This window comes from Saimiri boliviensis, chromosome 19 (genome assembly GCF_048565385.1).
Source record: "Saimiri boliviensis isolate mSaiBol1 chromosome 19, mSaiBol1.pri, whole genome shotgun sequence".
Lineage (NCBI taxonomy): Eukaryota > Metazoa > Chordata > Mammalia > Primates > Cebidae > Saimiri > Saimiri boliviensis.
Window position 1 is genome coordinate 23,190,197 of NC_133467.1, and position 27,995 is coordinate 23,218,191.

At 37.4% G+C, this 27,995-nt stretch overlaps 1 protein-coding gene and 1 long non-coding RNA gene across 3 annotated transcripts in view; one reads left to right on the forward strand and one right to left on the reverse strand.

Annotated features, from left to right (window-relative positions):
- The window catches only part of LOC104650946 (uncharacterized), a 313,310-nt gene extending 285,430 nt beyond the window's left edge, over positions 1–27,880 (forward strand). Inside the window, exons 9-14 of one of the 2 annotated variants that reach the window (XR_012515011.1) lie at positions 4,343–4,449; positions 5,220–5,452; positions 9,404–9,498; positions 10,163–10,215; positions 25,426–25,595; positions 25,820–27,880. This is a non-coding gene — a long non-coding RNA (uncharacterized LOC104650946). Of the gene's footprint in view, positions 1–4,342; positions 4,450–5,219; positions 5,453–9,403; positions 9,499–10,162; positions 10,216–25,425 lie in introns of both variants that reach the window. The other variant, XR_744526.3, reaches the window with a different exon arrangement.
- Positions 3,607–25,135, reverse strand: NTMT2 (N-terminal Xaa-Pro-Lys N-methyltransferase 2). Its single transcript, XM_003925383.4, has 4 exons — positions 24,838–25,135; positions 10,544–10,719; positions 5,114–5,363; positions 3,607–4,395 (listed from the first exon to the last, which is right to left on the reverse strand). The coding sequence occupies exons 1-4, from the start codon at positions 24,989–24,991 to the stop codon at positions 4,124–4,126; spliced, it is 852 nt and encodes a 283-aa protein (XP_003925432.1). The 5' UTR covers positions 24,992–25,135; the 3' UTR covers positions 3,607–4,123.
- Positions 27,881–27,995: the final 115 nt, after the last annotated feature.

The window sequence follows — 27,995 nt, forward strand, 5'->3', positions numbered from 1 at the left end:
TTTTTATTGTGCTGTGGTTGAGAGTGTGTTTGGTATGATTTCAGTTCTTTTACATTTGTTGAGAATTGTTTTATGTCCAATTATGTGGTTGATTTTAGAGTATGTGCCAGATGGCAATGAGAAGAATGTATATTTTGTTGTTTTTTGGGTGGAGAGTTCTGTAAAGGTTTATCACATCCATTTGCCCCAGTGTTGAGTTTAGGTCCTGAATATCTTTGTTAATTTTCAGCCTTCATGATCTTACACTGTCAGTATAGTGTTGAAATCTCCCACTATTATTGTGTGAGAATCTATATTTTTTTGTGCATCTCTAAAAACTTGCTTTATGAATCTGGGTATTCCTGTGTTGGGTACATATATATTCAGGATAGTTAGGTCTTTTTGCTGAATTTTACCCTTTACCATTATGTAACCGCCTTCTTTGTCTTTTTTGTTCATCATTGTTTTGAAATCTGTTTTGTCTGATATTAGTATTACAATCCTTTTTTTTTTTCTGTTTTCTATCTGCTTGGTAGATTTTCCTCCATCCCTTAATTTTGAGCCTATGAATGTAATTATGTTTGAGATAGGTCTCTTGAAGACAGCATAGCATTGGGTCTTGGTTTTTTATCTAGTTTGCCACTCTGTGCCTCTTAAGTGTGAAATTTAGCCCATTATGTTCAAAGTCTGTATTGATATGCGTGCATTTAATCCTGTTATTGTGCCGTTTGTTGGTTACTATGTTGGCTTGTGTGTGGCTTTATGGTAACACTGGTCTATGTGTTTAAGAGTGCCAGCATCATCTTGACACCAAAACCTGGTAGAGACAAAATAAAACAAAAAAAACTTTGGGCCAATACCGTTGATGAACACTGATGCAAAAATCCTCAACAAAATACTGCTGGATTCAGTTTGCAAGCATTTTGAGATGCAAGGTTGGTTCCACATAAACAAATCAGTGAATGTGATTAATCACATAAACAGAACTGAAGACAAAAACCACAGGATTGTCCCAATAAAGGCAGAAAAGGCTCTCAATAAAATTCATCGCTCCTTCATTAAAAGAGTTAAAAACTCTCAATAAACTAGGTATTTAAGGAACACACCTCAAAATCATAGGAACCATCTATGACAAACCTACAACCAACCTTATCCTGAATTGGCAAAAGCTAAAAACATTCCCCTTGAAAACTGGCACAAGATAAGGATACCCTTCTATTCAACATAGTATTGGAAGTCCTAGCCAGAGCAAACAGGCAAGAGAAACAAATAAAAGGCATCCAAATAATTTCCCGTTGGATAGTCAAACTATCTCTAGTCTCACCCCAAAAGCTCCTTCAGCTGATAAATAACTTCAGCAAATTTCAGGATACAAAATCAAAATGTATAAATACATTTTGTGTAATCTATAAAATACATTATATTTGTATGCAAATGTATAAAAATCACTGGCATTCCTGTACACCAACAACAGCCAAATCAGAAAGGCAACCCCATTCACAATGTCACAAAAAGAATAAAATACCTAGGAATACAGCTAACCAGAAAAGTAAAAGATCTCTACAATGAGAATCACAAAATACTGCTCAAAGAAATCAGAAAAACAAATAGAAAAACACTCCATGCTCACAAAAAAGAAAAGAAAAAAAATCCGTATCATTAAAATGGCTCTACTGCCCAAAGTAATTAACAGATTCAATGCTGTTCCTATCAAACTACCAAAGACATTCTTCACAGAACTAGAAGAAACTATTTAAAATTCATATGGAACCAAAAAAGTGCCTGAATCACCAAGGCAATCCTAAGCAAAAAGAACAAAGCTGGAGGTATCATATTACCTGACTTCAAACTATGCTACAAGACTAGAGTAACCAAAACAGCCTATCAGTATAAAAACAGGCACATAGATCAATGGAACAGAATAGAGAACCCAGAAATAAGGCCACACATTACAACCATCTGATCTTCAACAATGCTAACAAAAATGAACAATGGGGAAAAACTCCCTATTTAATAAATGGTGCTGGGATAACTGGTTAGCCATATGCAGAAAATTGAAGCTGGACCTCTTTTTTATACCACTCACAAATATGAACTCAAGAGGAATTAAAGACTTAAATGTAAAACCCAAAACTATAAAAACCCTGGAAGACAACCGAGGTAATACCATTCTGGACATAGAAATGAGCAAAGATTTCATGATGAACACACCAAAAGCAATTACAACAAAAGTAAAAATTGACAAGTGGAATCTAATTAAGCTTAAGAGTTTCTGCACAACAAAAGAAACTATCAACAGAGTAAACAGACAACCTAAGGAATGGGAGAAAATATTTACAAACTGCATCTGACAAACGTCTGACATCTGGCATCTGTAAGGAACTTAAATAAATTTGCAAGGGAAAAACAAACAACCCCATTAAAAACTGGGTGAAAGGATATGAACAGACACTTCTCAAAAGAAAACATAGATGTAGCACAGAAGCACATGAAAAACAGCTCAGTATCACTAATCATTAGAGAAATGCAAATCAAAAACACAATGAGATGCCATCTCACACCAGTCAAAATGGCTATTATTAAAATGTCAAAAATAACAGACGCTGGCGAGGTTAAAGAGAAAAAGGAGCACTTACACACTGTTAATGGAAGTGTAAATTAATTCAACCATTGTGGAAAGCAGTGTGGCAGTTCCACAAAAAACTAAAAGCAGAACTACCATTTCACCCAGCAATCCCATTTGGATATGTACCCAGAGCAGAGTAGGTGACAAAATTTTCCAGCACACTAAATGAAACTACCAAGGTAAAGCTACAACAAGGTATTAAATGTTTTATCATAATTGTTTTCCTCTTAAATTAGAGCTGTCACCTGAAAAATACTATTTTTATGATGATAGCATATCCCTGAGTTTATCTTCTTAAATTGCATTTCGTGGAAGACTCAATACATATCAACCACAAATATGTGCTTCCATGTGAAATGTTGAAGTGTTTTAAAGACAACAGCAGTTATATTTAGCATTCTGCTAATAAAAATTGAATTATATTTTAAAAATAATTTTAGATTATTTTTAATTAAACCAGTGTCATATAAATCCAGCTAGTTCAATTTTCAGGTTCGTTATTTCCTTGTCCATTTCTTTGCTGCTTCTCTTTCCAATATACATTCACATCAATCAAGACCAGAAGCGGCTGCGATGAAGCAAGCAATGTTGGAAACCAAAGGCTAAAATTAGATTATCAATGACATTTACTTATATGTTAAAGGCTGAAATTTCAGGGCACAACATTTTCTCCTGAAAGGAGACACTTCCCCATCACTGTAATGCAGACTTGTGTTATCAAGTTACATCCGTATTACATCATTGGGTAGTAAAACTGACCCAAAATAGAAAGTGAAACAAAATACCTTTTCTGCCAAGAGAAAGGCTAAAGACGAAATTAAATAATGGACTTGTTTTCACAAGATTATTTTGACTAGAGCCTTCCTAATTATACAGAGATGTTTATTCAAGAGAAGTAGTAGTACCAAAGAGGAAGGAAGTATAATGTAGCAGACATGGAAGCGGGAAAGGAGTCTAGATTTTCTCCTATCCCCCCACCTCCCGTGGAATACTCTATAATACTAATCATCAGGGAGCAAGACAGTTTGGAACATGTGGAGATTGTTTCTTTTTTGAGTATACAAATGTTTTATTTGAACAACCCCAAAAGCTAAATTGTTTTCCTTGATACACAGAATGCTAATTTCATATTGTGATGAAAAAAAACCCACCATTTTTGCCTAGGATGTTGTGAAAGACAATTTTTACAAATATTGATTCAGGCCAGCTGTCCTTTATGCCTTCTGTTTTCATGCATGCTTGTACAATTTAGATATATACAAGCAGATTTACAGCATGTTCCCTGATATTTCACTCCTTTTTCTTTTCAGAAAATCCACCGAGTTTATGCATATCTCATCAGAGTATGTGCATTATACCATTACTGAAAACCTGTACATATTAGATCATAAATAATTTCGAGACATACACTGTATCCCTTCTCTCTCCATCCCTGTCTGTATTACAAGGGTCACCTGGAAGGAGAGCAACCCATCCTAAAGCACCACTGCCCAGTCCATCATTCATTCCCACTGCTTTTCAGGAGTCTCTGTTGCTATGCAGTGCAAACATCCACACGGGGATGCACTGCTCTGGGAAGCCTTCCTGCTTCTCCTGGCCCAGCACCACCAGCCCACTCTTCCTTATGAGGCTCCGGAGGATGTCCATGTCCCGAGTCACACTGCTGTCAGAGAGATCGAGGATACAGCCCTCACGGGCCACATTGTCCTTCAGTATGATGACTCCATTTTCTTTCAGGCCATCTCGGCACCGGGAAAGAAATGCAAGAAGGTCCTTATCAGTCAGGTGCCCTACAAAGAGGACCAAGTGGATGGGGGAATAGGATGAAATAGAGAGGATGGAAGGTGAGTAGGGAAGAACATGGCTAAGAATCAGGAGACCATTTGTTCACTGATTCATGAGTTATTTAATAGCCTTGTTTAGTTACAGGAGGCTTTGAAAATTTAGATAAGAGGACACATATTCTCTTAGGGAAGGCCCTGTCCCCTGTCTATAAAACTCATTATCCTATGTAGCCTGTCAACTTCATAGGCTTGAGATAAATTATTGTCTACCCCATGAGTCCCCCCATGTCCCATGGAGAACCTCTCTATAACCACTTCTTTGTGTGACATACACTCATACCACAAAATCAAATTCATGCTGTCTCATTTCCTGAGGATTTAAATCTAAGAATGTCTAGTTCTGCCAATAAATGGGGATTAACCTTTTTGACTGCACTTTTAAAATTTTTTCAAGTATTTACATTTCTTCGAGGATTTAGGTTGGTCCAAAGGCACTCGCTCCATTTAGGTTGGTTCGAGAACCAATGTAAATCCTGGAAGAAATGTAATTTTCTTGTACAGAGAATGTCAGGGGAGAAATCTGGAGGATCAAAGCTTTGTGGGAGGTCACATGACACCTAAGGCTAGCTAAGTGCTTGTAGTACTACAGCTAACTCTTCCCTTCTGCTCTCATTCTCTGGCTGAGAAGGGGAGAAAAGCAGAGGCAAAATCATGCAGGACTAACCAGAGACCCACTGAATCCAGATGACATCATATCTCCTGAAGGGGGGTGTGAATTCCTGCAGGCTGTAGCAGTGGTAACTTTCTACTTTGTCACCTTTGATCTGCAGGTAGTTCTGGGCTTTAAGGAGGAAGGATTCCATCATATCCACCAGCTCCACACTGTTGAAAACAGGCAGTAAGACGTGTTTGCTGACCCTTCCTATCCCAGAGCCGCAGTCCAAGGCACAGTCTGTTCCAGCTCTCCCAGGCCCCTGCAGAAAGGCACCTTGATACTTCAAGTGCAGAGACCCATCTTTGAAACTTGCACACCCTAGTTACCTCTTTAAATCAACTTTATTAGGTAAATTTTATGCAATAAAATGTACCATTTTTTGTGTACAATTTGATGATTTTGGACAAATTTATATAGCCATGTACCCACTACCACAATCAAGATATACATTCAATTATCTTTTCAAAAAATATTGAAACATTTCTAGTTCTGCTTGCTTTATTTATCCAAATAAAGAATTATAAATTAGATTTTTATAAAATGGTATCTTAGGTTTATTGGTAATTTTCTTGGCAATTTTCTCCAAAAAATGAGCCATTGATAGCCCTATGAAGATAAAACCTTAATGACTGTAAATTTGAGACAAATCCACAGCTAAATGGTTCTGCACTATAGATTACTGCCATGTAAGCAAAAAAGAACCAAGCAGTAAGAAACTTTCTGAGTTTTAAAATTACTTTAAGGATTCATTCAATGGAAACATTTCAGTTTGGGATAATTGAATTTTATCTTTTCTAAGCTAATTTTGAAGGCTCTGAATTACCTACTCCTCTTGGGTTGATGGTAAGTTTGGGAACCTGAGCTGACCAATGCTAACTGTTCCATTCTCAAGCCAGGATTTTATGTGAAATACAGCCCTGATGGCACACAGCAAGTTCACATGGATAAAGGGTAGTTTCAGCAACGTTTCCTTGTGTTCTTTAATGCTAACCATTGTTCTCTGGGGTTTTTTTGACACTAGAAACTACATGATTTATTGGGCATAAAAATCTAAAAATGGTTTTTTAAGTAGGTCTGTGCATTAATGAACTGGGAGTGAGGGGATTGGAAGGTGGTGGGGGTAAGAAGAAATCAGCCAAAGCAAACTTTCTCAAACTTGCTTCTGTAAAATTTAAAAAACTTTTCTGATTTATGAAGATTCAGCTGGTCTAAATTATTTGATCATAATTGGGATGGCTGCTGAAAAGGTTTTGTGCTAGAAATTACAGTAACAAGATACTTGAAGTTGCCAATCAAGATCTCAAGGGAAAAGCCTACTCTTGATTTCTCAGGAACTACGAATAAAAAAAAAATAAAATTGGCTCAGGATCAAAGGTGAAGTACAAACAGAGGGAAACATCAGAAAAGCAGCTTTCGAGTCACCCAAATGGCCTTTGTTATGCTAGAAAAGTACAATGAAGAACAAAAAGTAAAGGAATTGTACCTTGTTTTCAAATGGAATAATAATAGCCACAATTATTATTTATACATAACAAGCTCTTAGCAATAATAATCATGATAAGAAAACTCGACAATATAGATTATTATCCTCATTTTGGAAATGAGAAAACTCAGATTTGTAATATTACATAGTCAATGGAAGAATTAGAATTTGAATAGGAACTGTCTGAATCCAAAGCCAGTTCAACATTAGGGATGTCACCTCAAGTAATAACTCTGATTCACTTGGTAGTATCTGTTTAATGCTGTGTTAAAAAGAATTATAAGACTTCATTTAGACGCAGCAGAAAAGAGATCTATGATTGATTAGTGATGCCTGTCTCTAGCATGAGAAGAAGTGGTAGTATATACCATGCATTTGCCATTTCTACTTACACTATGCCACATATCACATTCAAATATAATTTACACTGAATTAATTCAGAAGAAGGCCTAGGCATTAATGCTGTAAAATAAGCATCTTCTAAGTAAATTCATAACATAAAAAAATCAGCAGTATAATATGGAGAAATTTTAAGTTATTAGCAATGATTTTACTAAAAATGTGCGTGCTTAATAAGAGATTCTCATTTCAAATTTTTCTTACTATTACTTGGCCCTAAAAGCCTCTATTGGTCATGTTGCTCTCGTTAATGTAGAAAGTGGTTTTAGAAGTAGAATCCTGTAATAATAAAGCACCATGAATTTTATTGGACACCATGGCTGCCTGAAACTGTGACTGTATTGAAATCTGATGCCCTTAAATGAATATGACTAGAACTACATACAATGTGTGATTTCAAAACAAGATGGTCTCTGTTTTCTTTTTCCTTTTCTTTTGAGATGGAGTCTCCCTCTGTCTCCCAGCTTGGAGCATAGCGGTGCAATCTCAGCACACTGCAACCTCCCCCTCCCAGGTTCAAGCAATCCTCCTTCCTAAGTATCCAGAGTAGCTCAGATTACAGGTACGCACCATCATGCCCTGCTAATTTTTGTATTTTTAATAGAAACGGTGTTTCACCATGTCGGCCAGGCTGGTCTTGAACTCCTGATCCCAGGTGATCCACCCACCTCAGCCTTCCAAAGTGATGGGATTACAGGTGTGAGCCACTGTGCCCAACTCATTTTGTTATTTTCATTTATTATGCCATGTTTATGAGTTCGTATAAACTGGTAAAACACTATTAGGAATTTCAGTTTAGTTTGGATTCTGCCTATGTATTTTGTTTTGAATAACATTATTTTAGGTTTATCCAGTGGAGTTAAAAACTAAAATGAAAGGGTCTTGTGTCACTGTATAAAAACTATAAAATATAACAAGTTAGTAGACCCAGAATTTTTAGCTATCCAATCTCTGAGAAATGTCAAATAAATACCATCAAATAAATACTGATGACTTTTTTTTTTTTTTTTTTTTTTTTTGAGACAGAGTTTCGCTCTTGTTACCCAGGCTGGAGTGCAATGGCACGATCTCAGCTCACCACAACCTCCGCCTCCTGGGTTCAGGCAATTCTCCTGCCTCAGCCTCCTGAGTAGCTGGGATTACAGTCACATGCCACCATGCCCAGCTAATTTTTTGTATTTTTAGTAGAGACGGGGTTTCACTATGTTGACCGGAATGGTCTCGATCTCTTGACCTCGTGATCCACCCGCCTTGGCCTCCCAAAGTGCTGGGATTACAAGCTTGAGCCACCGCAACCGACCAACAATACTGATGACTTTTTATGAATTACTGCTTTCATCCACTAGAAAGCTAAAACAGGAAAGTTATCGACTACAGCATTGACATCATCTTGGTATCATTTGTTTATTTGCTAAAGTAAATGCATTTGCAACTAGTTTAAACACCTTTTCCCACTGTCTTGTGTCACTATGTTGAAAGGAAAGCAAAATTTCAAATTAAACAATCTTTCGTTTCGCAGTTGACACAAGAATAAGGCATGTCAGATACTCATAGTCCCTAACTCTTTGTATGCTAATCTAGCAGATTACAGCATGAAGGTCAAAGTACCAAAATATCATTCCTTAAAAAGGACTGTGTTTGTACTTCGAAGTCACAGCTTTACAATGAGCCTTGTCTACTAAGAAGGACTCCTTATATTTGTTTCAAAGGAGCAGGCTGCCTATTTTCCAGCATAAATATGCTAGCGCAAGGCTGTTTCCTTTCCCAGATCTGTGGGCGTGCTTATGGGCTCTGTCTGACCAGCATCCCTGTGGTCAGCTTGGCATTCCACACAGAGTGACAAGACAGCTGGATTACTAACTAAGCTTCTGAAATACTTTGGGATCAAAGTGGGCCTCACCATGAGCAGGAGGGATTGCTTTCAGCCAGACTGGAGGAGAGTTGAGGTCTATGGTCCACCAAATAAATAAGTAAATAAACAAATAAATAAAACAGGGATTTCTCAGCTTCAAATGGAAAAAATATGTTGTGATTAAGAGCAGGAAGTTTGGTGTCAGACCTGGCTGGGCTTAATTCCCTGTTCTGTCTCTTACCAGCTGTGTAATCTTGACAACTTATTTAACCTCTTCAAGCCTCAGTTTCCACAACTGTAAAAACAGCTAATAATAGCACTTACCTCCAAGAATTGACATGAATGAGATAATGATTCTAAAATGCTTAGCAGATTGACTCTCTCAGAACAGCATTCAGTGAAACCAGTCAGCAGCATTGATTTAGAAATACTCTAAGTTAACCTAACCTGTAAATATCCATGGTCTTCATCCCTAGACTTCCTAGTTTTTTATGGCTAAAGCTGATGTCCAGATACTTTGGCCCTCATAGGTAACTCATCCTGATCACATTTTTTCTACTGTCAGGCTCTGGACTCACACACTGGGTGCTCCAGGAAGATTGGATTTGAAGTGAACTTCACGTCAACACGAGAGATACTGATGTTTTGCTACTAATTCAGGTGATGACCTAACCCTGTAGCCTAATGTTTATGTTTCTTTTATCAGAAGAAAATGGGCTCCAAATTTCAAACCAGTGACTTTGTAATGTATTGGAACAAGACCTGTTACCAACTAGAACTTTACATCCTTAATATAACTAACAGCAGCTTTATCTTGGGAGTTAAGTCTTTTCTAACAACTAAATGAAGTTCCTTAAAATACAATGAATGCATTATATGAAAGCCTGTTATTAGTAGTAATAGCAATAAATTAGATTTATTGAGTACTAATTTTATGCACTAAAACAGGTACCTGACACATATTATCTTGTTTGATCTCCACATTATCCTGTGAAGTAGCTTCTATTGTTGTGCCCTAGTCATAAGTGAGAAAACTGACACTTGGTGCATTTAAGTAACAAGCTCCAAGTTGCTTATACATTAAGGAGAAGAACCGAAATGGCCTTAAAGCCCAAAATTTTGACCCCTACAATATACTGTTTGTCTTCATATGATGTGAAAGTAAGGAAGTAGGGGTTGACTCAATGCAAGACTACAAAAGGATAACATTCTTTCAAGGTAAAATCAAAACTATATACAAAATAGTATAAAAGGATTCTACTTTCATTGTTTTTAAATCGAACATACTCATGTATTTCCTTCCCACATCTCATTTTTATTACAGGGAATCAATAAGTCAATCCAAGATTCCAAAGGGCATGATCTCTCATCAATCATGTGAGTATCAAATGTTTATGAGACTCTAAAAGAGATGTCTTCTTTATTCCCAAATTTTATATCAACACTGCTAGTTCACCTTCCTCTGAAGCATGTAAGATTGGTTGGCAATAGGAGGGTGAAATGCCAAGTGGGATAAACCAGTGATATGATATTTATCATATCATAAATAGTTCATCCTTTCTGAACATCTTAAAACTGGATTTCAGCCTGAACTCTTGGCTGAGCCATATGGCTTAGTCATGACTTAAGTAACAACACAGAGGAATGTGAGCTCAACGTTTGCAAGGACTTTGCCTTCTCATCAAGCTGTAGTTAAATAACTCACCCCAACAAATTTCCTAAGAAATTTCCGAGAGGCCTGGATGTCTGGGCTGGACAATTCAATGAAATTTCCCATCATACCCTCTTCTGTGGCTGGTACTTCCTGGTAGAAAAGTTTAGCTCTGGCATAGAACTGCATCTCACCATTGATGACTTGGCTTGTTAAAGCATACAATTTCACTGCAAATGAAACATTATTAATAGTTATTAATATTTATAAGATTAAAAAGCTTAGCCTTATGCATTGCATTTCCTTTTAAAAAGCCTATGAATCTGTGCTGTGGATAAACGACCCCTGGTTTGAAGTCAAAAGATTTAGGTTTGAATTTTGGCTCTGTGGCTTACATGCTATGTAATGCTGGGAAAACTTCCTATCTCCTCTGATCTTCAGAGGTTACATCTATAAATGACAATCATGTAGCATTTTCATGATTTAATAACTACAGTTTAATAAACCCATAGCTATATCACTGTATTAAAAATTTTAACAGTGTTAGCTACAATAAGATAAAGAATGTCATCAATTTTCTGATGCGTTTTATCTCTGAGCTCCAAATGTTTTCTGAGAAATTTCTCATTAAACTTATAATAAAGTTTAATGAAAAAATTACTTCTAATCATAAGGTACAGGTAACTATTTTTATATCTTTTTCAAGCAACACATATCCAAATATGTATTCATACCAGTAGTACAGAAATGTACATTGTGAAAATAAATTAGTAATGAGACATAATATTATTATTCAGCCATTCTGTACTAGGTAGTATGCCAGGCACATTCACATATAGTTTGTCATTTCATTATTTTCAAAAATGTATGAGAAAAATATGTGTTCCAAATTCTGAAGAATAAATGAGAGTACATGTAAGTGTATATTTGCAAACCAAAATTCACCCATGCAGATATAAAATATTTTCATCAGAAGACATTCATAATGAAATGATAAGCAGTAGATTAAAGAATGAAACTTCCAGGTCAAGATTGTAGGCTGAGTACATGCATTTGTCTTCTCTCCCTCCCAGTATTCCCTGAGAATTCTCTTAAAACACTAAAGCCATAATAGTGAGGAAAATGAGTAATAACTGATGGATTCATGATTCCAATACATTTCTGGAAAACAAAAAGCAAATGGAACAAAGCTAAAGAATTTGCCGACCAAAATAGTCGCAAGAGGAAATTACATTCCAGACTTAGAATCAACAGGAAGGCAAGTGTAAGAATGAGAATGAAAGCCAAAAAAAAAAAAAAAAAAAAAAAAAAAGCATTAACCAAAACTCTGTCTAGAGAACAACCACGTGAAAAAACAAGTGCACCCTCCTAAAAGCAACAGACAGCACAGCTGTAATCCTAGAAAAGGAAAAGGTGTCTGTTGTCTTAAAAAAGAATAAATAGATAAATTGCCTAGGAAGAGCTGGAGCAGTTAGCATTAAAATTTTAGAACACTACTCATTTTCACATATAGAAGACTCCACGTGCTGTCACTTACTCCCACTCATCAGACTCTGGTAAAATCTACTTGCACATGTAGGGCTTCTTGTCTTCCTCTCTATTTAAGGGACAAATACAAAACAAAGAAAACCTTATCCATTGCCTAGAATCATTTACCTTGTTTTTTATTCTTAAATGTGGCTAAACAATGATCTGCAAACAGGTGAGAATAAAGTAGCATCCTGAAAAACAAAGATTCAGATAAATATAATTGAACTCAAAGAAAACAAAAATAGTTCCAGAAATAGATGAGAATTTAAGGCAAAATAAAACAAAAAACTCACATTATCTTTGAAGAATTGAGAACAGGCACATCCATAAACTAAAGATAAGATTCTGAGAAGATGATAATTGAAAGAACAATAAAGAATTCTTAGAAATTGAAGTTCTGATAATCAAAAATTTTAAAATATAAAGTTGAAGAAATTTTCAGAACATAAAACAAAAAGACAGATTTGCAAAACAGAATTAAGAAGACCAGATTTACATATGCAGTTCAGAAGGCCCAATGTCAAGCTAATTAGAATTTTAGAAAACTAATAAAATGAAGGGAAGAAAATCATTAAAGAAAGTAATAGAAGAAAATTCCCTGAAGCTGAAAGCGATTGTAAGAGCCAACAAAGTGCTGAGTTGCATAGATTTTTTTTAAAGCCACATTTAAGCACATCTTTAAGAAATTTCAAAACAGAATAATAAGAAGATCTAAAAGTCATTTAGAGGAGAAAGAGTGGTTGACCTTCAAATAGGGTTGCCAGATTTAGGAAAAAAAATAGGACACACAGATTTGAACGTCAGACAAACAATGAATAATTTATTAGTATAAGTATACCTGAAATAGTACACATTCCAAGGTAAAAACTTATACTAAAAATTATTTGATAATTATGTTAAAATTAAACTTAGCTGGCATCATGTATTTTATTTGGCAACTCTATGTTCATAAGACTAGAATCAGGCTTATATCAGATCTCATCAGAAACACTGGAAAAAAATGATACCGTGCCACCAATATTCAGAGATCAAATTTTTTGAAATCAAATTTAATACCCAGTCAAATTGTCAAAGAATATTTACCTCCTATAGATTCATTCTTCAGAAGATTCTTGAAGCTATATTCCAGCCCAATGAGGGTTACAATCAAAAGAAGATACACGATGAAAGATGACGTAATTAACCAGGAATCCAAGGAAAAGAAATCCCAAAATGACAGATATGTATCAAATCTGGAAAGAAATCGGTTTATATTACAAGACAAAGCATAGACTTCAAAAATAATATCTTTAAGTAGAATGGGCTAGATCCAAGGCAATAGAGTAGGCAAGAAGGAAGGAGATATTAGAAATATTCTAAGGAAGACATATTTGTAATCTAAACCACCAAAAATAAAAGATAATTGAAAGCTTCAAGAAAAATATACAGTGGTTCAAAAATGTTATGATCAGGGCATGAAGCAAGCCAAAATATGGCATAAATCTGAGTAGAAAAAATCAAAAAGAAAAATACTTATTTCACTTTAAGAACGTTTTTCTTCAAATAATCCTAAGACTAAGACACGGGACAGTGTTCAGAATCAAACAATTACATAGTTCCAAATTTGATTCTAAAAGTTAAAAATCTAAAAATCACCACTTATATTACTATGACTATGTTCCATCTATGGGGTTTCATGGGCATTTTCCAACTTGGAGACACTGGAGCCAATGTTTGTACCCTGAATCACCATGAATTTGCTGAAAGGGATAACAAGAACAAGAATCAGTTTCCATGTAGTACATCATTTCCCAGAGACCAGCAATATTATTTATATCCTTCATACATATTAAATATTATGCATAGATTTTTAAAATACAAATTTTTTTAAGTTTTAATAAATACATAGAAGCTTTTTTGCCATTTTATACACAAATTAGCTACTAATTGAGAAAATATAACATTAAAAGGATGGTCCTTATGTTCAAAAACATTGAGAACCATGGACTTACACCAATCTCCCTTCCCTAGCACTTGGTAAAGTGTTGTGTACACAGCAAGTGGCTTAATAAGTGTTTATAAATTCAACAGAAATCACAAAAATCAGAGATCACCAATAATATGACTGTTCCAAATTCTGCATGTCTCAGAAACTCAGGCTAGGAAATCACAGCTCACAGAGGCTGCCCAGGGTTGAATGCTGCTTTGAGATCATTGGCAAGCCATAGCCCAGGGCTCTCTTGATCCAACCAAAGCAGCAAAGCAGCCACACTCATCATCACCTGCTTAAGTCAACTGGTTGGTGCAGTCTATTAAAACCCTTCATCTAGAAATAGGAATGGTCCATTATGCCAGCAACATTTAGACCACAAGTGAATGCCAATCTCAGCAGGCATCAGACTCAATAGGTGGGCTTTTATGGTTATGGGCTTGAGTTCTCATTTTCACCTAATTGACAGCAGCATTTCACTAAAAAAAGATATATGAGGTGTCATGTTCAGCCTCATGTTCTCCCCTCCTGATAACTTCTGCAATTGTGCATATTGACTCAGATAAGTTAATCAGTCACCAGCACATGGTTTTTTACTATAGAAATATATATACTGGCTAATTAAAAAATTGCAATGTCTCTGTAAAATTTGGGGTAGTTCAAGACAAAAACTAGACACTATTTGTTTTTTATTTAATGTAGTATTTATTGCTTGACCTACATTTTGAGTGGAATTCCCAAGGACCTTCCAACTGGTTACTTGTAGTGAAAAGAAAAATAGAGTACAAGTTCATTTACTCTGAAGGAGAATAAAGATGAAATTTTGAGAAAAGGTTAATATCCAAGAGAGTTTACACTGAAAGACAATTTATTCATAATTCAGTTGTTAAGCCCTAATACAACATTCAGGAAATAAACATAAAGCTCAATCTCTCTCATGGAGATTACACCCTAGCACAGGGGAGTTAAGTCATATGGCTGCATGCTCAAATAATAGTACAAAAAAATGGCTTTGGCATGCAGCAGATGCCTGCAAGTAGCAGCAAGAAGACTCCAAAAGACCTTAACCATGAAGGATACTTTTGATTTGGGTTAGCAAAAACAAAAATCAGCAGGAAAGAAATGTCACATGGCGTGATGCAAAGAAGTAAATTTACTTTGAGGAAATGTGCTATTTGATGACTTTTTCTGTCTTTCAATATAAAAATTTTGAGAAAAACAGAATGCTCACTCAAAATCTTAATCTAGACCTGAAAGGAAATATTGATCCAGTGTCAGAGATAGGGACAACAACTCAAGGCAATATTATTCAAGTTGGCAATAAAATGAAGACTTACTGACAAACAGGAATTTTTGTTGATAGCTATGTGCTTATTTCTGCTGAATATCCTCTTTCCTTTCTTCTTTTTTTAAATGGTTGAATATAGCTATTTTTAAATGCCTGTTTATTCCAGCTGTTAGACCTGTTTGTCAATTAAAAATTGATCTAAAATTCTCCAGAAGATATGTAAGTTAGGTTTAGACGGTAATTTTGAAATTATTTGAGTCTGATAATATTTGATCAAGTTAGGCCTTTGTAACAGGAAAAAAAAAAAAAAAAGAAAAAACAAAACCAGTTAGTAGATGTCCCATGAAGGGTAAGACCTTCCATAAAAGAGATTTGCAGGTGAGCCCTTCTCAATTTAGCCATTAAAGAAGTAACAGTAAAACAGGAAAAAAGGAAGGAAGAGAGGAGGGAAGGAAGGGAACGAAGAAAGAAAAGGAAAAAGAGGGAGGAAGGAAAAAGTTGGAGTAAGATATCCCAGATTTGTTTGCCAGCTCTGACACTAATTTGTTTTATGAGCTTGAAGAGGTTACATAACTTGTGTGAGCCTCAGCTTCTTCCTTATAAAGAGGTAATGATAGCTGTGTTAGGCTTTTCTTGTGTTACTATGAAGAAACACCTGAGAGTGAGTAATTTATATAAAAAAAGAAGTGTTTAATTGGCTTATGGCTCTGCAGACTGTACAAGAAGCATGGCGCTGGCATCTCCTCTAAGATTCTGGGAGGTCTTAGGGAGTTTTTACTTATGGAAAAAAGTGAAGCCAGAACAGGCATGTTACATGGCAGAGCAGGAGCAAGGGGAAGGGTGGGATTTTTAAACAACCAGCTCTCATAAGAACTCACAAGGAGGATAGCACCAAGCCATGAGGAACCTGTCCCTATGGTCCAAACACCTCCCACCAGGCCCCACTTTCAACATTGGGGATTATTTTCATTTTTTGATTTTTTTAAGACAGAGTCTTACTCTGTCACCCAGGCTGGAGTGCAATGGCATGATCTTGGCTCACTGCAACCTCCACCTACTGGGTTCAAGTGATTCTCCTGCCTCAGTCTCCTGAGTAGCTAGGATTACAGGTGCCCACTACCAAGCCCAGATAATTTTTGTATTTTTAGTAGAGATGGGGTTTTGTCATGTTGGCCAGGCTGGTTTCGAACTCTTGACCTCAGATGATCCACCCATCTCAGCTTCCCAAAGTGCGGGGATAACAGGCATGAGCCACGGCACCCAGCCTGGGGATGATATTTTAACATGAGATTTGGGTGGGACAAATATCCATACCATGTTATTCTGCCCTGGGCCTCCAAATCTCATGTCCTTCTCACATTTCAAATTCACTTATCAATAGTCCCCCAAAGTCTTAACTCATTCCAGCATTAACTCAGAAGTCCCAAGTCTCAAGTCGCAAGTCTTATCTGGAGATGAGTACCTTCACCTACAACCCCATAAAATCAAAACAAGTCATTTACTTCCAAGGTACAATGGGGATACAGATATTGGGTAAACATTCCCATTCCAAAAGGGAGAAATAGGTCAAAGGAAAGGGGTTAAAGTTTCTTCACAAGCTTGAACCCCAGCCAGCAGCGCAGTCATTAAATCTGAAGTCTCCAAAATAATCCTTCACTCCATGCCCCACATTTTGGGCACACTGATATGAGATGTGGGCTCCCAAGGTCTTGGGCAGCTCCCTTCCTCAGCTATTTCATACTGAGGTTGTAAGCTGCTGGTGGGTCTGCCATTCTCAGGTCTGGAGACAGTTGGCTCCCTTCTGACAGCTCTACTAGGCAGTGCCCTAATGGGGAATCTGTGTGGGACTTTCAACCCCACATTTCTCTTCCACATTAGTAAAGGTTATCTCAGTGTGGGGGCTCTGCCTTTGCAACAGGCTTCTTTTTGGGTGCCCAAGACTGCCCATATATCCTCTGAAATCTAGAGGCTTGGCAGCCTCTGCTACTTTTGCACTTTGTATGCCCACAGGCTTAACACTATGTGGAAGCCAACAAGGCTCACAACTTCTGTCTTTCAGAGCAGACACCTCAGCTTCACCTGGGCCCCTTTGAGCCACAGCCGGAGCTGGAGTGGGATGTGGAGAACAGTGTTCTGAGGCTACACAGGTAGCAGGGTCCTGGGCCTGGTCCCCTGAAACCATTCAGCTTTCCTATACTTCTGGATCTGTCATAGGAGAGGCTGCTTCTTAGATTTCTGAAATGCCTTCCAGACCTGTTCCCCATTATCTTGGCTATTAGCACCTGCCTCACTTGTCATCATGCCAATCTCTCTAGCAAGAGGTTGTTTCACAACCTGCTTGGATTCTTCCTCGGCAAAAGCTTTCTTTGCCACATGGTTATGCTGCAAATTTTCAACTTTCATGCTGTGCTTCCCATTTAAATGTAACTTCCAAGTTTAAGTCATTTCTTTGCTTCCAAATCTTGGTTAAGCTGTTAGAAGCACCAGGCTGCATCTTGTGTTTTGCTGCTTAGAAATTTGTTCCACCAGATATGCTAAGTCATCACTCTTAAGTTCAACCTTCCAGAGATCCCTAGGATATGGATACAATGCAACTAAGCTCTTTGCTAAAACATAGCAAGCGTGACTTCTACTCCAGTTCCCGGAAGTTTTTCATTTCCATCTGAGATCTCAGCAACCCAGCCTTCACTGTTTCATGTCACTATCAGCATTTTGGTCACAATGATTTAACAACTCTAAGAAGTTCCCAATTTTTCTTCATCATCTTGTCTTCTTCTGAGCCCTCCAAATTCTTCCAACTTCTCCCCATTACCCAGTTCCAAAGTCACTTCCACATTTTCAGGTATCAGATGTTTCCATATTTCAGGAGCCAATGCTCTACTCATCAGTACCAGTTGTCTGTGTTAAGCCATTCTCGCATTGCTTTAAAGAAATACCTGAGACTGGGTAATTTATAAAACAAAGAGGTTTAATTGGCTAATAGTTCTGCAGGCTGTACAGGAAGCATGGCACTGACACCTGCTGAGCTTGTGAGGAGGCGTTAGAGAACTTTTACTCGTAGCTAAAAGTGAAGCAGGAACAAGCACATCACATGGCAAGAGTGAGGTGAAGTAACACAATTTTAAACAATCAGCTCTCAGGAGAACTCACTCATTATTGTAAGGACAGCGCCAAGGCATGAGGGATCCATCTTCATGACCCAAATACTTCCTACCTGGCCCCATCTCTAGCACTGGGGATTACTTTTCAACATGAGATTTGGATGGGACAAATACTCAAATATATCAGAACCTATCACACAAGGTTGATGGGATTACTAAATGAGATAATGCATGTGAAAACACCTAGTATGGTGCTTAACCTAGAGTAGAAGCTCAATAAGTGCTACCCCTACCCTCCTCATTCTATTTTTCACCCACAGTGGGTAGGGAGAGGTGGGAATTTATCAGTGTTTCTGGTGAAATCCAAGGTTTAAATGTTCCAGGATGCTAAAAAGCTGTTATTACCAAGTCTCTGAATTGCGCAGAGAAACCCTCTAGGTTTTATTTGTTCCCTTAGGCTTTAAGTGTCTGGTGTTTCTTATCTCTAAAATAGGGCACTGCCTATTCTAAAAGTTGTATGGGGCTTTTAAATTTTCTACTGAGGGCTAATTTAGTGTTTCCTGACTTCTAAATTAGGAAAGGATAATCTACTTTCTCCAATTCAGCGAGAGTTCTATACCCTACCTACATGCTGAGTGTCTTCCTAACTCTCTATACTTTTTTGAACTCTCTTTCTGACCTACTATCGAATCTGAGAAGTCCAGAAGTCAAGTGGAGATACTGAAGGCAGATTTTTCATGATGTGATTTGACTCAGCAGTCCCCGTGCTTCCTTTGCACCTCTGTAGAATTTCATAGTGGTCTCTATCATTCTGTTACTATATTTTTAAAAAGTCTTTGTGGAGGTCTCTCTCCTACACTAAACTCTTCAAGATGAGGCTGTATCTTATTTCTTTGTAACCTGCTAACTTTATGATGGGCCTTCTTTGAATGTTCATGGAATAAAAGCTAGCTTTTTGGTTTGACTAATATATGGTTTCAACAAAGAGGTGAATGGTTATAGGGATTAACTGGCATAAGCACATGTAAGTCACACCTTTGGTATCGTTTATAAAATACCTGTCCTCCCAATTAGGCATACTCAAATAATTAAAAAATAGTAACTATCATTGATCAAACATGTTACATGTAATACATATGCAAAACATTTATATCAAACTGAATATGTAAGATAAACATTATATATCCATTCTGCAGCAGAAGAAACCGAAGCATTAAGAGATTAACTGAATTGCCCAAGGTTAAGCAGCTAGAAAGTCGTATATCTGGGACTTCAACCTAGGTCCATTTAACTAGAAAACCTCTGGATCATCCGTCCATTTCATACTCTGTACCCAAAAATATGTCTGCTAAATTAAAAGGAAAATTATATTTTCTTTGTTGCTTGAAAGAGGAAAAAATGGTCTTGCAGCATTTGTATTGCACAGGTAACAATAAACATTTGAAAAATGCTATCACTGTGCAATGAGTTGTGCAGCAGTGCTTATCAAAGGAATGAAATAAATTTTTGAAATACCAATAGCTGTATGATAAGTTTTATTCTGGAAGTTCCAAGTGCTGTATAGGAAATGCTGTTATTAACTCTGGCTTTTAACTTTGATGGCAAAGGGGTAGCTAAACAATCTACATCTTTCCCATCAAAGTTAAAAGCCAGAGTTAATTTCCTCCTCAGAGACTGATTCTTCTGAAAAGAGATCAGAGCAAGGGAGGATACGTCCTATGTGCCAAGCATTATGCTATATACTTTCGTGTCATCTCTTCACATTATCTCTCTTAAATCTTAACAATGATTCTGTAAGACTAGAATTGTAATCATCATTTTATAGATGAGAAAGAAAATCTGAGAGACTCAGTAACTTAGTATCACATAGAAAAGAAACACTATAACCAGGTCCTAGCATGTGACTATTTAAATACAAAGCTCCTGGTCTTTCTGTTAATTCATATGGAACCATTCATTGTTCTACACATGAAGTTGGGCTAAGGCTTTAACAATGTCTGAGAGTAATAAACTTTGCTCAATAATATAATTAATGAATATTCATTGACTTCTATGTGTTCAGAAATGTGGATAGCACTAGAAGAATCACTGAGTGTTAACTTATCCCTCAATGATTGTTATTAAACATGGAGATGTTATCACAACATCTCCAGTTGGGCCCTTTGAGCACTGGTATACACACTGGAGATTTATACTAACTTGTTTTCCTGTTCTATTTCCTACTGGCTCATGAATAGCCACTTTTAGGAAATTTGTCCACACCAAGTTTCTAACAGAAATTTGGTTGGTGTAACTAAATTATATAATATTGGCCTGCCTGTCTTGATTATCTCAATAGAAAGCCAATGTTCTTCATAGGCTATGTTTGTTCTCTATTTCTGTCAAATCATAAAATATGGTAAAACTTATATTGCTGCCCACATTAGTTTTCATTTACATTGTATTATGCAGTGCTTTAAAAAAGATCATGGAATTAGATCACCTGGGTTCTAATCCTGCTACTCAGCTCGCCACCATAGGATCTTTGGCAAGTTACTTAACTCCTCTGTGTATCAGTTCTTCAAATATAATATGGGAAAAATAACAGCACATTGAATAGAGATGTTATGAAAATGAACTGAGAAAATATATGCAAAACACTGAGAACAATGGTGGGCTTGTTCTTCTTTCTGAAGATCTGTTATGTTCAACAGCATAGCTAAGTCTTCCACTGGAGATTTTTAGTATGTATGTCTTTGCTATTCCATGAATCTCTGAAGCTTGCCAGGGATGTTTCAGCAGATTTCCCCATGAATGAATGTCACCACATAGTGTGCTGGAGTGAGACTGGCTGCCTAATATAGGCAGTTGAAGAGAGGAAGGAAGGAAGGAATCAAAGAGTCTGGTTAGCCACCGTTCTTTCCACATAATTACCCCAAACAACAAACTCTCTGTGCAGACCCTACAGGAGAAGTTCCCTAACCGTTTTGAAAGAAGGGCTTTATTTTCATTTCTATGAAGTCTTGAAATCATCAAGAGTAGAGGAAGCTGACTCTAAAACACCTCAACAGAGCTAGAGAGGAAGCATCTCTTCTGGCTAAGTTTTATTTTGAGACTGAAAAACATAATTAATACTGCAGCCTGAAAACTCTCATACTTTGAGTTATGTTTACTGTCTTTTGTAGTGCCTATCCTAGAGAAAGCTACATGTTGACTTTAAAAGAGACCTAGCTCAGCGGAAGGAAATAAAGAAACTAATATTTATTGAGGAAAATGACTTTTACATATATACCTGCATTTAATCCTTCAAACAACTCTGCTATATTTTTAAGAAAAGTTATACTCAGAGGCTTCAGTAACTTGCAGAGGTTAGTTTTCTAGCAGTAGCAATGCAAAAATTTGAACTCAGAACTTTGCTGATCTGCAATTAATTATTAGTAAGAAGCCACTTAATTCACTTAACAAATATTTATTGAGTTTTTCCTATGTGCCAGGAAACATGATAAATGCTAAATAGATACAGAAGAGGGAAAAATAGGTGAGTCTCTATTCTCATGGAAATGAGAGTCCAATAGGTGAACTAATACATGCAAATGCATTCCATAAATATAAGTTATAACCTCCTGGGAAGAAAACAACAACAACAAAGTTTAAATAAGTGAATCAAGGATTAAGGGAAGCTTTCTAATTGAATAAAAGTTGGACTGGCAGATAAGACTTACATGCAGATTCATTTCTGAACATTCGGCTTCTACCATTAGAGGAAAAAGCTGTAAAAATCTAAGTATTCACGGAACTGACAGCCTGATTTCCCTGCAGCCTTAGTTTAAAAAGATTACACAGTTATTGGTAGATTTGCATCCATCATCACATTATAAAATCCTGAAGAATGGAATCCTTTCTAATGCAGAGTATTTTGACAATAATGAAATTCCATAAATGTCTCTTACATTGAATATGACTGATTGATAAAAAAAATAAGAACTGTCTGGTATTTTTATCTCTAAAATACAATATTTTTCCCTGTGGCAGAAACATTTTCTAGTGATCAGATGTATTTGTGCTCCCTTCATATTGCCCAACATTCTTGTAGTTCTGGTCAATGAATTCTAAACAGATGTAACAGATGTCCCTTGGGGTTGAAGTATTTAAGAGTTAGTAGACAAAACTTTGGCTGCTCTCTTTCCTTGCCTAGTGACTACTGATGTTCCAGCTGGAAAAGCCTCTATCATCCTAGATCCCTGAACGCCTATGTGGAATATAATCTCCCCTCCACCTCTAATAATGCATGTTGAAAATGATAGCAAGAAAAAAAATAATTTTTATGTGTTCAGCTACCAAGATTCCAAGGTTAATTTGTTATTGCAGCATATGCCAGTCCATACTGACTAACATAGCCCTCAATTTCTAATCATCAAAGAGGTACTGTGAATGAGGTTAGCTCTGTGACTCTCAGGGGAAACTGATTCCAGTCAAAGCATCAGGGTCAGGGCAAATAAGCAATGCCCATTTATGGAAAGCTGCAAATAAGTAAAATGAAGGCAGTGTTGGCTTGGAATAGAGTAATGGTTTTCAAACTGTGTTTATGGAGCCCTGCAGGTATTGTAGAAGTGCCTCAGGAGACACTGGTAAGTCTAAGAGAACAGCCCAAGAAAGGGGCCCTGCCCCCAATTCTATGCAGAAAAGTTTTACTTTTTCCTGTATTTTACATTGGGCTTCCATGGAATATTTTGTCAAAAACTTTGCCTTTTGATAATATGTTTTTTAAAGGTTGAAAATTATTGGTAAACCGTTAGCATATTTACAAAGAAGAAAAACACAAAATCAAGATGATTTTATTGGATAAAAAAGGGATTGAGGCCAAATATAAATTATAGTCCACTATGCCAAATTAATTTTCGTCTGCTTTTCAGAACAGACTATTGTATTTAACTTTTTAATTCATCTTCAGCTGCTTTCAAAGGTGACTTCTTTTTCTCTCTAGTAAATACTTTTAAAGTTTGGCAGTCAGCTGCCTGTTAATGACTCTCTTCTTAGCCATTGTAATTGATACCTTTCTCCGGTCTAATAAAAACAAGGCTACCAAGCTGCTCTTATTGAGGTATGGCCTGAAGAGTGTCTCCAGAAAAGCAAGGCGATACTAGTATATAAAGTGACTAGAACATCATCACCTTCCACATAAACTGCTCTAGTTTTTTTTTCCTTTTGGATATAGATGAGATGTATTATATGTACTAAAAGAATTACTCATGGGCAGTGTGGTCTACCAGAAAAAGCCCTGGACTTTGGTCTTTACTTTGGTATTACTATATCTAGATTAAATATCATCATCTCTAAATTTTATTTCCCTCATTTGAAAATGTAAAATGGAAGGAAGAAGGAGGGAAGGTTGACAGAAAAAAAAAATAAAGGTAACTTACCCTATCTATTCCATAGTATGACCATGAGAAACAAATTAAGTCATAGATGAAAAAAGTTTCATAAGAAAGTTATATAAATATGAGATGAAGGTATTTGCATGTATAAAATTAAAGATTCCTCATAAATAGATTTACAAAAAGAGGTTTCAGTCAGCTGCTAACATTCAGTTGCCTGAATGTAATACAAAGAATTATGTAGCTGCTTCCACGGCTGGAAACCCTGACCACATCAAGTGCACAATGGGGCTTTCAGACGACCTTAAGAAAACAGACTAGGCTGATACACAGTCTTCTTGCTTTCATTGGGGTAAAATATAAATCAAAGGGAGAAGGGTACTTTACTCTTTAATGGTAAGTTATTTCCTCTTCAGGGCTATTTAGGGTGCCCTGAAATAACTGCTTTTACAGAGGCTGAGAAAAGTAGAGTAGGCAAACCAGATAAGCTTCTTATTGCTCTATTGTCTAATTCTCTGAAAACTAGAGGAAATAACAAAAATGGAGACAGACTATTTTTCTCTTAATATTCAAAAACCAAGCTAAAATCTTCTTTTAGGCTCTCTGACTATTCTTGTGATTCAAGAAGACTAGAGAGGATTGTTAAGTGTGTACACAAGCACACACAAAAACACACGCACATACCCAAGCACATTTTAATCTATTATTATTCAGTCTTTCTTTTTAACTCTTATTCAATATATTCATGCATTAATACTCTCATCTTTGAGTTATCGAATTTGCCCAATTGCAGTTTTTTGTAACTATTAAAGATGTCTGAGTTTTTATAAGCCTGATACTCAGGCAACGCACACCCAGAGAAGCAAATCATGGTGCCTGAGGGTGCATGGAAATCCCAAAATAAAATCCTGATTCTATTTTAGGCATTTAATCTTTGTATTCTCCATGAAAGAATTCCATTGAAATATTTCAGCCCAGTGACGTTGGTTGTGGAGTTTTTATCTGAAAAGTGTCCTTGTTTTAAATGCTCCTCTAGAAGCCCCATGACCTCGCACAATCCCTTCAGTCATTTCTCATTTCTTATCTAGTAGCTCCGACTCACTTACCCAGGGGAATTTTTTCCAGCAGGTAGAGATAGCTCTGAAAGAAGTCATTGCGAATGGCTTTGTGAAGGATAAAAGACATGCTATGTCGACAAAGTTCATCGTCGGTCTTCTGCCAGCGGGATCTAAAGGCAAAATGGGCTCCCAGGTGGGCCATGACAAAGGGGATAATAATGATTCCTACAGAGAAAGGAAGCTTGCCTTGCTGTTTCTTTGAATTAGCCTTCTCTTCCTAAGTGAACTTAAGACTGTCATTTTAAACCAGTCCCCTGTCCATCTATATCAGGACAGGCTGGTATGGAGCATGGGGAGGAGGGGCAGCACACAAAGGGGAGGAAGGTCAGGCTCTTGGCACATCCCACTGTCTGATTGCTTGGGCAACACCACTCCAAGCCAGCAGGTGCTAAGTAAAGATGAAAACAGGCTGAGAGAGATCCTGCTTCATCCAGGAAAAAGCATGCCTCTCTTCTTTAAACGCCACTTCAAACAGGCAAGAGCACAGCCTGTTAACACCCTGAATATTTGCCTTAATTTGATTTCTAAATTGGAATAGCCTAATTTCCATTTCAAAGAGTTGTGAATATTTTGCAGGAGATCTTGTTCCCTGATTTCCATCACTCCTGCTAGAACACCGAATCCTCAAGTTACAAGGACCCTTCAAAGTCATCTTAGCTACCCATGCTCCTTTCATCAGTACAATTTCTCCCAAATCATCTTAGAGATGTATATGTGCTTCATATTTTGAAGGATCTTCAAGAGAGGTAATTATTTGAAAGCTTGTTTTGATGTTAAATATCCTCTCTGTCAGCAAACTCTTCCATTTAGCTTGCTGTAAACAGCTATTCATGTAAGCCTGTTTCTTCCTCTCTGCCTCCTATGGATATAATTTTTTACTCTTCAGTACATTTGTTTTCTGCACTGGGTATCTTCTGATTGTCCCTCCAGATCTACTCTTTACTCTTCACACATTACTATGTTTCCCCAGGAGGCTGCCCTACATCAGTGGACTCCATTGCCCTCTGGCTTCTAGTTGCCTTTAGCCAATGGATAGTGCCAGGAGGAGACTGGAGGAAAATGACGTCAAGGTATTTATTTCCTCGAGACCTTCTCTTTGGAGATGCCATAAGCTGACCATATCCTTTAACGGAAGGTCATACATCTGACAGGGGTCTTCTCATACAAATATCCTCTCCCGATTGTGTTCATTTCTCCTTCACCTGACTGCTTGAGGCCCAGAGGGAGTGATGGGACAGGTGACAAGCCCGATTCCTTGTAATTTTCTTTTCTTTTCTTTTCTTTTTTTTTGAGTCAGAGTTTTGCTCTGTTGCCAGGCTGGAGTACGGTGCTGTGATCTCAGCTCACTGCAACCTCCACCTTCCAGGTTCAACCGATTCTCCTGCCTCAGCCTCCCGAGTAGCTGGGACTGCAGGGATGCACCACCACACCCAGCTAATTTTTGTATTTTTAGTAGAAAAGGGATTTCACTATGTTGGCCACGATGGTCTCAATCTTTTGACCTTGTGTTGCACCCACCTTGGCCTCTCAAAGTGCTGGGATTACAGGTGTGAGCCACTGCACCTGGCGCATTGTAATTTTCTTGTACTTGCCCACATGTTTTTAAACAGTCCCTTTATTAAACCAGTTCAAATTCCCAAGTTGTGAATTCTATCTGTTCCCTATAGGGACCATGACTACTGTTTTGCTCCCCTAATGTTCCTAACAGGAAAATATGTAAGATCTCAGTTACTCTATTGGCCCTATGCCATGTGCAATCACAGACCCCCTGCCCATCCATATATACATGCACACATTATGGTAGGCAGCTTCTAAGGTGACCCCCGTCTTAGTTCAGTCTGCTCTAACGTATTACCACAGGCTATGTGGCTTAAACAACAAACATTTATTTCTCACAGTTCTGGAAGGTTTAAAGTCAAAGATCAAGGTGCTGGCTGATCCTGTATCTAGTGAGGGCCCTCTGTCTGGTTTGCAAATTGTCCTCTTCACATTGTGTGCTCACATGGCAGACAGTGAAATCAAGCTCTTGTGTTTCTTCTTATAAGAGCACTAATCCCCTTCATAAGGACTCCACCCTTATGACCTAATTATCTCCCAAAGGCATCCGTCTCCAACTCCCAACACATTAGGGCTCAGAATTTCAACATCAAAATTTTGAGGGAACACAAACATATAGTCCACAGCAGTCCATAAGAATCCCTACCTTCTTTCTGCCTGGTAGTCACCTCTTCCTATAATCCTCTTTCTTTGAGTGTAGGCTGAACTTAAGGACTCACCCCTAAAGAATAAAATATGGTGAAAGTGATGGGATGTCACTTCTTTTTTTTTTATTGCATTTTAGGTTTGGGGGTACATGTGAAGAACATGCAAGATTGTTGCATAGGTACACAAATGGCAGTGTGGTTTGCTGCCTTCCTTCCCCTCACTTGTATCTGTCATTTCTCCCCATGCTACCTCTTCCCACCTCCCCACCTCCCCGTCCCTCTCCCATTTCCCCCCAACGGACCCCAGCGTGTAGTGCTCCCCTCCCTGTGTCCATGTGTTCTCATTGTTCAACACCCGACTATGAGTGAGAACATGTGGTGTTTGATTTTCTGCTCTTGTGTCAGTTTGCTGAGAATGATGGTTTCCAGGTTCATCCATGTCCCTACAAAGGACGCAAACTCATCGTTTTTGATGGCTGCGTAATATTCCATGGTGTATATGTACCACATTTTTCCTATCCAGTCTATCGTCGATGGGCATTTGGGTTGGTTCCAGGTCTTTGCTATTGTAAACAGTGCTGCAATGAACATTTGTGTGCATGTGTCCTTATAGTAGAATGATTTATAATCCTTTGGATATATACCCAGTAATGGGATCGCTGGGTCAAATGGGATTTCTATTTTTAGGTCCTTGAGGAATCGCCACACTGTCTTCCACAATGGTTGAATTAATTTACACTACCACCAACAGTGTAAAAGTGTTCCTATTTCTCCACATCCTCTCCAGCATCTGTTGTCTCCAGATTTTTTAATGATCACCATTCTAACTGGTATGAGATGGTATCTCAATGTGGTTTTGATTTGCATTTCTCTAATGACCAGTGATGATGAGCGTTTTTTCATATGTTTGTTGGCCTCCTGTATGTCTTCTTTTGTAAAGTG